An 11,658-nucleotide genomic window follows, 5' to 3' on the forward strand; every position below is an offset into this window, starting at 1 on the left:
CATCATACTGTTCACAGCTCACGGCAGAAATTTGAGTTTTCAAATCCATGTCTGTTCAGAATTATCTCAGTTTAAATGTTAAAATGTCGACTCGTCAATTTATATCCGAAACCCGCCTAAATAGGATGATACTAGCTCTTGTCAATTCATTATCAAGACTTTAAACTTCAATTGGTTTTATTGTATTTCAATTGACAGCTATATGGATGGTGGTGAAGGCTAAATTTTGGTTTTGAAAGAAATCCTGTGTATCAAAAAGCATGAAATACTGTTTGCAAATAGGCAAGTTCTGTTATTATCAATATTTTAAAATTTAACTATGTTCTCCCGTCAATGGAAAAAAACTTGAATCAAAAGTGTGTCTATCGGATCGGACATTCAGCCGATGTCAAGCCTGATGCAAAATTTGTACAATTGCGCCCCCTAAGGATGGCAAAATAACGCTTTTACACACTGCTGTTAAAAAAAAGAATGACAAAAAAAAATATTTGATTTTATTTCATTTTTGCAGTAATATGGATGTTTGAAACTGTGTTTTGAATTATGTCTACAGAATATCACGAAAAACAGTTTTAAAGAAGGTAAGACACCTACACATTTCTATAATTTTGGAGTATTTGGTTTTTCTACGCCAGTCCCGTTCTAATGACTTATACCAATCAGAGCATGTGCGTTGGGACCCGTTTTTATACTACAACATGTCCCATGTCCGTCGAAGGTCCGTCCGTCGGTCCGTCGGTCGGTCCGTCGGTCCGTCTGTCCGTCGGTCCGTCTGTCCGTCGGTCCGTCTGTTCACATTTCTTGTAGGCGCGATAGAGGCTACAGTTTTTATCCGATCTTGGCTTGTTGGCACAATAGAGAGAACAGTTTTAATCTGATCTTGATGAAACTTGGTATGCATGTATATATTGATGAGATCTCGGTCAAGTTCGAAATTGATATTAATCGGATGAATGGTTTTGGAGTCATTGCCCTCTACTTAGAAAAAATGCATTAAATTTGCTTTGTAGATAGAGGCTACAGTTTTTATCTTATTTTCATGAAACTTGGTATGCATGTATGTATTGTCGAAATAAGTAATAATCGGATTAACGGTTTCAGAGTTATTGCCCTTGACTAAGTAAAAATTTAGCTTGCAGAGACTACAGTTTTAACTCATCTTTATGAAACTTGGTATGCATGTATGTATTGATGAGATCTCGGTCAAGTTCGAAATTAGTAATAATCGGATGAATGGTTTCAGAGTTATTGCCCTCGACTTACTAAAAACGCGTCATATTTCACTTGCAGGCACAATGAAACTACAGTTTTTACCTGATCTTGATGAAACTTGGTATGCATGTGTATATATATATTGATGAGATCTCGGTCAAGTTCGAAATAAGGAATAATCTGAAGAATGGTTTCAGAGTTATTGCCCTTGTTTTCGTAAAAACGTGTCAGATTTCGATTGTAGGCACAATAGAGACTACAGTTTTTATCCAACATAGATTAAACTAGGTATGCATGTATTTGTTGATAACATCTCAGTCGAGTTCGAAATTGGTAATAATCGGATGAGGGTTTCGGAGTTATTGCCATTGACTTAGTAAAAACTTGTCAAATTCGGCCTGCGGGCATGATAGAGACTACAGTTTTTATGCAATCTTATTGAATCTAGATGCATGTATATATTAATGAGATTGCGGTCAAGTTAGAAATTGGTAATAACTGGTTGAACCGTTTCAGAATTATTGCTCTTGTGTGTACTGTGATGAGACATTTTATGAACTGTTTTAGGTTTTTACCTTGACTTATAGATGATTTTAAGATTATTTGAAAATTCATTATTAAGCCACTAAATATATTGTGATCATTTCTGACAACTGGTAGTGGGCGCATGTTATTTTGCCTGGCATTAACATTGAATTAGGCAGAAGCATGCTTGCTAACTTGAGGTTCTGCAGATCGTCGGTCACTATAGTACCTTTAGATTGTTGAATATGCTTTTCCCCTTGTCATGTAAAAGATTCTTTAGCTAATGGTGTGTACTGCAAAAAATTTTCCTCATTGCCCACTGCGTAACAGATGGACCCTATTAATCCAATCAGCAAAACTAGATATTGTTATTTAATGGCTGAAATATATTTTATTAGCTACAACAACTTGGAATATAATATATACATAAAAAAAACATTGGATGTATTAATTTCATGAGACAGTCTTTCCTTTCCTTTATACAAAGCACACATTGAAAGGCACTGAGGCAATGTCAAGAATTATAAAAAAGTAATAATCAATGGAAGCTCTTCTAAAACAAAAATATCATGGAAAAAATTATATGGATTTCATAGTTAGTAATTCAAATTGCTAAAATATCAAAAGACAAGTAATTTAGATCTATAACCAAAAAACTATTATTTCATTGTATTTCCATAAGCACTATGATAATAACCATTCATTTGGAAGTAATTTAGGGAAAGACAATTTAGTATATGTATATGTCTTATATCATAGATTCTTGAATGGGTATATATATATACATGGGAACATGTCGTTGCCTTTGAAACCAGTTGCATTTTACCAGAAAACCAACACATGATACTTGATGTTTATACGTTCATTTGAATGACATATCTATTGTGTGTTCTCAGTTTCTTTTTATAATACTGTTTTCTATTCCATCTTTTAACGTTCTTCATGAAATATTTATTTTTTCTGGACCATCTCGATAGATTAGTATAAAATAGTTCATCTTGTATAGTTTGAGGTCTGTAGAAATCGTGTAAAGTTTTTACGATTGCCATCGAATCACCTGAAACAACATAAATAATTTATTAAAACATCCAATAGTATTTTAATTTCCTTAAGATTTTTATATACAAGTGTAAATTTCCAAAATACATGTACTTCAACAAGATCAGCTAAAAATCCTTTAAAATAGCAATTTTATCTAGCAGAGCAATAAAATTAAGGACAAGATTAACTACTAACCTACTGGATTTCCAGAATAAACTTTATTTGAAAATGTGAATGGTTTCTCTACTTTTTCCAATACATCAGCATTAAAAGCCTGACCATTAAATGATTTCCCCTGAAAGAACATTTTTTCATTGTATTCGTAATATTGTATTTATTTTTTTTGCTGNTGAAATATGAATTTATATTAAAAAAGATATAGCTAGGCATACAGACACATTTGATTTTAAGAGGTCTTTTGCATTGCAAAACCGCTAAAACTGCTGGATATATTTCTCTTGGGTATAGCCTGTTCCCTTGAGAACTCAGTAAGAGCTAACTATTGGACCATCAAGATTTAATTTATAGTCTCTTACCGTTTGAACACAATTCATTAAAGTATCTATAAACAACTGCCATCTTGGTTGATAAAAACTGAAAATAAATGGTATTATGTACTAAACAAACAAAATTGGTGTGCCTTAAAAATAGAAGTTTCCATAGTTGCAAAAACCTGGAACTGATATAAAAGAAGGTAAATATATGTTTACTTACTCTGCAAACAAGCCTGCCCATTGTTTAGAAGCATAATCTACTATCTGAAAGATACAAATTTTGAATTTGGTTTAGTGAGTTGAGACAATCAACTTTGGCCCTGTGAACTACAGGTTGAGCACTCTTATGATACCTTGACTATATTTGAGAAAGCTTTAGATTTCCTTGCAAATCTTCCCTCATTGCATGGTGTTGCCTGTTATCTAAAACTCAGCTTGCAACTCATTGGAACTATAAAGGCCTAATTCTTCTTAAAATCCTTTTTAGGAGAGCTGGTTTCAGTCCTTAAATCCTACCATTCAAATCTTTTTAAGTTGTTTTGTTGTACGAACACAGACAGGACAAGAATCATGTGTTGCAATACTGTATATATGTGTGTATATTGCACAGTTTTTTTTTAACCTATTTCAATATTTTGCCAAGAGGTTAGACAGTCTATATTGACTGTATTGTAATGAAAGCCTTCTGGAATAGTAGGTGGTCTTATAATTCTTTTAAATATTCAATGTGTTTTGGTATACTATAAAATTTACCTCTCCATTGGGCCCCCACAATGTAATTTGGTTCCTAGCATTGTATTCATATAATCTAGATTGGTTACTATTACTTCCCCATTGTTTACTATCATCTAACCAATTAGCTAGCAGAAAGTGTCTATCTGATGCTAACAACTTTTCTAATTGTGATAGTAATATAATGAATCTATCGCCAGCTTGTCTGAAATTATGATTTTTATGAATACGATTAGTATGGACCAGGGGAGACCTCAATGATACATTTCTTTTATTTGGAAATATGCATTTTTATTTCATAATATTGAAGAAAAGTGTTTCAAATTTCCAAAAATTCAGGATTTAATTACTTTTTTCCCCAAATTGGACTCGATAAAAATCTAACCCCATCCAAATCTATGAAACTGCCATTGCTCAACAAAGCCACCTTCTAAGACAACATGTTATAATCTTGAAAAAACCCTATACTTACTTTAATTGTGTAGAGTTTTTCATACTGTATGCCATTAGAATATCAGAATACATCTTCATTGATATTACTTGTAAACTGTTTCTAGTAATGTCTACTAGATCATATCTATGTTAAAATTAACACATAGCATAAATTACAAAAAAAATCAGACTTATTAAATGTAATGTACAGGATTGAAGAGTTTAGAGTCTTTGTATTGTAGTATATTCTTGTTGTAGATTTTTGCTTGTTTTCTCTGATAATAAGCAATGACTTACGTTCAATAATAGAATTTGAAAAACTAGCGATCCTAATCAGGATTTTATATCCAAAACACATATTGTCAATATGGAGAACATATTCATTAGGCATAAGAGGTTTCTATCAGGGAAACTGGCAAAGAACCTTGCAGTCTTTCTACATAATTTTATCTGGTCTTGGAGCTTTGTTGAAAATGACCTTACCTAAATAGATCACTGTTATTAAAATTTGGTGAAGCTTTTACCATTAAGTCCCACGCTTGATACAGATATTTAGGACTGTACCATATCTAGGAAAATATAATTTCATTAATATCATAATATTATATGTATCATATCTTTCACATTGATTTAGTTTAATTATCATTTTAAAGAGGATGTGTGGTCAGGCTTCAAATCTGCAAGTCTTTCTCTCATTGAACACAAATCTTCAGGTTTTTGTTACATTGGAAGTCGTTTTAGGATTTTGTTTTCAACACCAATAGCAAGAGTAATCCTTGTTACTTGTAAAATTCATTTGCTTATATCATAATGTAGCATTTTAGTTTTCAAGCTATGGCAAAAGTATTTCCAAATATTCGGCCATACAGAAAAATAATTTACCTTGTTTTTATAAAGAGTTAAATCCAGTTCTTTATAAATAAACAAACACACATTCTATACATGTATACACATAAAGAGTATGGTGCAGTGGTTCATGCTAATAAAAATGCTCCTTTACCATCATTTGGTTTATATAGGACCAATTGGCCAAAGTACATTTTAAATAGATAAACACTTCAAAATGCAGACAAGCAGAATTATGCTTTGTGTCCCATATTTTTGTGTATAGTACACAGTTTTTCACCCAAAGTAACAAAAGCTTGCCAAAATCATATTAATTAGTAAGCAGCATACTAAAGCACAACATAGGATACTATATAGTTATTACTAACTAATGTACTGTTATTAGTATTAGGTCTTCTAGTTAAAAATACTAGATCGCCATCTGTATGGCCATCATTAGATTGATAGACACTATTCTAAAAACCAATAATACTAAATCAGCAAGAAATCAGAATTGACTCAAAGCAACAAGTGGAGTGCAAACAACTTGATGCAAAAATAAAACCAGATCAAAATATCTTAGTGGGTGCTTGGCATAGTGCATTTTGCACTCATTTCTTGCTATTATGGTTTGAAATAGCATTAGGTAATGCCTTTTATATATACTTGAATCATTGATTTTTGTTAATTTCTGGGTCTTGAGCAATGGATTGCAAATTTGGTAGGTAATGGTACAAATCAGTGAAAAGTAAAATATGATGTTAAAAATCATATTTAGTCAAATAAATAACCATTTTTAAGTGTGGATCAGAATAGCTGAAATTCATAATAATGAGGCTTAACATAACATAACACCCTACAGTTTTATTTCAATTCTGAAGTCTTAGACTGATATTGTAATCATTGGTAGTCTAAGACTTACTCGAGGTTTACCAATACCAGGTCGTCTGGTTAATAATACAATATCAAAGTCACCATGCCCATCATCACAATTATATACCGAAGACTAACAAATGTAAATAATATGTTATATCTGATGAGAAAATTAATGTCAGTCATGAGTATAATGCTATGAAATAACTTTTTAAAATCTCAATAAAAACACTCTGGTCCAAGGGGTCATGAACTATAAATAAAGTGGTTGACTATTTTCAAATCTTCATTAAAGGTACCCATACGAATTTGATTTAACGCATAAATATATATATGAATTTGATTTAACACATAAATATATATATATATCATAATATATATCTCTCTATGTGGATATTCATTTTGGATATCAAAGTCAAAAATTGAGCCAAAGAAATCATAATGATAATGACAAAGGATTAAGAAGTAGTATCCGTAATTCAGTTTGAAGTTTGAAAGGCATAATTTTTCCAAATTCTTAATGGGCATAATTATTTTTCTATTTTACCGAGCAGAATGTAAACAAAATCTGACTTTGATGTTGTAGATAAATGTGTTTTTAGTAAGTATTTCATGCAACATTTAGGTCTACTCATGCAAACAACACATTATCATTTGACATACATAAAACTTTGGCCTCAGTCTGGGGCGTTTCACAAAGCCATTTTTACCATGAAAACGTTTCTTTTTCTCACCAACAAAAGAATAAATACTTTTCTAAAATATAAATTTGATAATATAAATCAACATATACTTCAAGGACACAGGCTGAAAAAATAGGTCAGTTGTCTGAAGATGGCACAGCTTGAAACTCCGAGTAACAACATACACATACACATGTATTTGTCCAGTTTTATATTCCTGAAAGTCATCATTCCTCACCATAAAAAATTCCAGTGTATGTTTTATTCAGTAATCAGACTATGAACAGTTTCCTTAAAAAACTTTTGTCCACTTTGAATATTCAAATATTAAAGAAGTGAAACTATACACTTACTTGTAAAATATGCCATGCTTGCTCAACATCTGTGTCATGATGCCCATATCTCTGTATGGTATAATTAGTCATCCTACAAAAATAGATAATAACTTCCAGATGTTAGAAGTTCACTGCCATTTCTAACACAATAATTAAAAAATTTAAAAGTGAAGGGGTTCAGAAGCTATCTATAGCTCAGATCCACATAAAAAAAAACTAGAAAACCGCTTGACATTCTCTAATAAAAGGTTAAAGGGGCATTCCGCTTTTTTTGGAAAACATTTCTATTATCAAAAATATTTCTAAAGTATGCTATTTATATCTATGGATCTTCTTGATAATACTGTATTAGTTTTGAAAGGGTTAATGAAAAATGGAGAGTACTGATTGTTCATTAAGCAGTTTGGCCTAGTTTTGGTGTTTGCCTTTATAAGATTTCACTTACCAATTTGTAATGTTTCTAGGTTTTGTTCTCCAAGCATTTTCATTCATAAACTCATACATGACTTCATTTTGATAAATTCCTTCTGGTGTTATACCTACTCCTATCATTGTGGAATTCTCAAAGCTTCTTCCTTCAAATGGTCCCTAGTAATAAGAATGAGCTCTTGATTTTTTTCCCAAATTATCATACTAAATAAAAAATAAATTCTTCATAATGTCTGTAGTTCTTTTAATTCCAGATTAACATTTTGCTATATAAAAATTGTTTTAGGAATAAAATGATTTACAAATTCCCTTAATAGAAAAAAACAGTAGGCGTGATACATAAGATCTAAAATTTGGATCATCATTATGACACAAAAGTTTTTTTTACCTTATTAACTTGGTTTAAAGCACCATAGAGTTCCATAGTTCCACCAAAATTATGTAACATACACCATATAAATGGTTGACCATAGAATGATTGGCTTGTCTTATACACAGGATCTAATTCAGCATTTAAATCTAACACTATCATTTTACCCTTTAATAATATTTAAATAGATGGATATGATGACTCATCTACATAATTTCTGAACTAATAGTAAAAATTCTGACTATTTTTAAAGTTATTTAAGCAAATGAAGTTTATAAAATGTGAAAAAAAACACAAATATTTTAACAATGTGAATTGAAATGATCAATCAGTTTCCAGAATTCTTGGAATTTAAAAAGTTTTACAAACATCATTGAGGAAATATTTTATATTAATTTACCAAAGGAACACCAGTAACTAAAGCTTTTAATTGTGCTGGTTTCCAAAAACTTGAATGAAACAACCAGCCTTGCATTAGCCTGAAAGTAATCAGATTGGACAATGGTGGAAATTGCTCCAGCAAGTGGTTTGTTAAAAAGACACCATTGTCCTCCAATATCATACGTTATTCCAAGTAAATAGTTACCATCATCTCTTCAACACATTGCATATTTAAGTAATAAATGTTCATAATATTATGTAGATCAGTGTAGGTTGACATAATTGCAGGATTTCAATCAATTTGCATTTTTGATTTTCAAATGAATTATCATTTAATTGTATTACTTACCAGATAGCTTGGGGATCAGCTGCTAACATAGCATCATAAACAGCCTTTGATGTAGCAGATAAGTAATTTGGATCACTGAAATTTTGTAAGTAATCAGAGAGGTTGAAAATAACTATGATGGTTGTAAAATAACAATGATTGTAACTAACAGCAAAATGTGGAAGTAAATAACAATGGCTGTAACGCTTACGGTTGCAAAATAACAATGATGGCATGTAAATAACATGATAAATATATGGAAAAATGCACCAACCTAGACTTTGGTGTCATTTCATTAAACATATCAGTATTATAAATATGATCCCCACCAAATTCATTAATCATCTATGGAAAAAACGATATAAAAACATGATATATAATACATTGAAATAAGTTAAAGAAACCTTTAAGAACATTAAAATTAGCTTGAGAGTTCAAATAAAATCAGCTTTTCAGTTTATTGATGTAAGCATCAAGTGATATGAGCTTAATGGTCCATTATAATAAGCTCCAGAGCTTGTAATAGAAAACAAGATTGAAGTATATTACTTTAAATTTGAGGTGTTGATAAATTTTTGAGTAAAGTCAAAAGGAGTAGAAAATAGACCATCAAAGGAATGATATTTTATTCACCTCTTTAATAAAAGCAGCACCAATAGTTTTAAATAATGGATCTTGAAAATCTAATAAATAAGTTCTAAAAAACAAAAAAAATTGTCAAGAAATTATCAAAATGAAATCTCCTTCAGCTTTATATATAAACCATAATGAAACAAAAGATAGCTTTTGTATTAGCTCACTTTTTTTTTATAAAAAAACATAAGAATATAATGTGCAATAAATCTATGTCACTTTTGCCAATAACGCAGCCCTGATGAAGATTTTCTATCCAAAACACATACAAGCAATATGATATGATATTATTGAATTAAAATATATTAATGTAGTTGATCTTACTCTGAGTATTTTTCTCTAAAATTAGACCATGCAGACAATCGAGATACCACAGCTTTTGGGTATAATCTGGAAAAAAATTGTTTCATACAAAATTATGTATTTAAGTCTTTGGCATCTCAGAGACAGGCATAACTGCCCTAATGTTAATGATAACTCCATAGAAGTAATAACATGAGGCACTTTTATTGAATTATGGAAAACCAGATGTTAGAGTATAATTATGAATTCAGAGCTCATCTCACCTGGTTATAGCTGAAGGAACGTGACCAGCAAAAGCTGGTAAAACTGGTATCATACCTAACGATCGCATTCTAGCTAATATTTTATGTTGCAAAACCAATTTATCAGTTATCCATGTGGATGGAAGCGGTCCACCCCATCCATCAATATTACCCATTTTTGCCCTAGAAACACATAGATTTACAAAGCATATTTCTTTCACTAAGAAAACACTTGGTAAATTGGACCAAGAACGAAGAGAAACCGTAACCCTTTCAACACTAGTGGCTTCTATACCAGGCACAAAATTACATTGGATAAACCCTACCTGCTGTGAATTGGCTGCTATCAATTGACATCATACAAAGTTAATATCATACAATTTAAGTTATTTTACTTTGTGTTCAGGCTATATGAAGTTTTATGACTTTATGATCAAAGGGTAAATTCTAACCTACTCATGCTTAGCCCATGTTCAAAGATCTTGTTGAATTTAAACTCAAATATTATATTTAGACAGGTCAGCCTCTGCTACACCTACTTTTCTACTCTGCATTTCTGGGCTTGTCAAACATCCCTTTCCTTTCCAATGCAGAGCTCTTACACAGGCAAGATTTTTCAGAAATACCCAGAGTTGTATCCTCAAGTGTGTATACATGCAACTTTAGAACATAAACGAAGGTAAATATATTTACCATGCCAAAAATGCAGGACCACCAAAATGCTTTTCTAAATCAGCAAAAGTAAATCCTAAGTTCATGTATACCTTAAAAAAATGAAGATGGAATACTGGATGTCTGAAGCTAAAATTACAATGAAATTTTAAAAGCAAAAAATGTTGTAAAGAAGTCTTGAAACTGATTACATTGATTTTGCGAAGTTTGAGAGGTGGTATTCCTTTCACAAACTATAAATTTAATAAACTAACCCTTTGAAAGATGGTCTCCTGGCCTGTAAAAGCTAATGGTAGGTTTATACCCTGTAAAGCCATCCAATCTATATGTCTCTCCCATCGCGTCCAGTTTAACCAAACTAAACTATAACTCACTGTACATACATTCTGATAGTACCGAAACCTAAAAATTTATAATATAACACATACATTTTGGTAATACTAAAACCTAAAAATTTATAATATAACACATACATTCTGGTAATACCAAAACCTAAAATATTATAATATAACACATACATATTGGTACTGCCAAAACCTAAAAATTTATAATATTATGAAATAAGTTATATATCCAGATCTGCCATACACTTACTGGAAAATCGTTAAATTTTAAGAAACCTTACCTATCATTTGAAGTTTTAGTGATACCTGGTGATGGTACTACTGGTAATGGTGTTGGTAAATTAATTTGTTGACCAGCCCATGTAAACTGACCACCACAGTAATATTTAATATAGTAATATAGAATCCCATAGCCACTCCAACTCCACTGGTACCATTAATTTGCACTTTCCCATTTTGTGTTACAATCTACAAAGAATTAGAGTAATATTCCACAAAAACTACAACAGCCCATGACCATTTGAACAGAATATTAAAGGTCCCATTCTAAATGGACCCTGGTTTGCACTATGATCTGCAAGATCTGGATGCAGGTCAAGAAACGAATTCCGCAGCCACCCTAAAAAAGTGGAAATGACATCACCATTAGGCCTTCACATGGCTATTACCGGTGTGAAAGTTGTACAATGCTAAATTGAATCGAAATATGTAATTACTTTGTAAGTGTCTCTTTCAGCTGGTCCTAGAGTAAGATCTACTGTTAAGTTGAACTCATTAGCCCGAGATCCAATAACGCGTTGAATA

The 11,658-nt window shown here is 31.4% G+C and overlaps 1 protein-coding gene across 1 annotated transcript; it reads right to left on the reverse strand.

The window, feature by feature from the left end:
- Nucleotides 1–2,968: 2,968 nt before the first annotated feature.
- Nucleotides 2,969–11,257, reverse strand: LOTGIDRAFT_144735 (hypothetical protein; the record flags this gene model as incomplete). Its single annotated transcript, XM_009055826.1, has 19 exons — nucleotides 2,969–3,073; nucleotides 3,315–3,372; nucleotides 3,493–3,536; nucleotides 4,026–4,209; nucleotides 4,477–4,581; nucleotides 4,920–5,005; nucleotides 6,798–6,890; nucleotides 7,171–7,243; nucleotides 7,598–7,740; nucleotides 7,970–8,119; nucleotides 8,352–8,430; nucleotides 8,682–8,756; nucleotides 8,935–9,005; nucleotides 9,294–9,357; nucleotides 9,618–9,683; nucleotides 9,860–10,021; nucleotides 10,532–10,602; nucleotides 10,765–10,912; nucleotides 11,136–11,257. Coding segments are annotated over 19 exons (1,899 nt in total), but the record flags the coding sequence as incomplete, so codon positions are not given.
- Between the last annotated feature and the right edge of the window lie 401 nt (nucleotides 11,258–11,658).

The sequence above is a fragment of the Lottia gigantea genome (genome assembly GCF_000327385.1).
Source record: "Lottia gigantea unplaced genomic scaffold LOTGIsca_252, whole genome shotgun sequence".
Classification (NCBI taxonomy): Eukaryota; Metazoa; Mollusca; class Gastropoda; family Lottiidae; genus Lottia; species Lottia gigantea.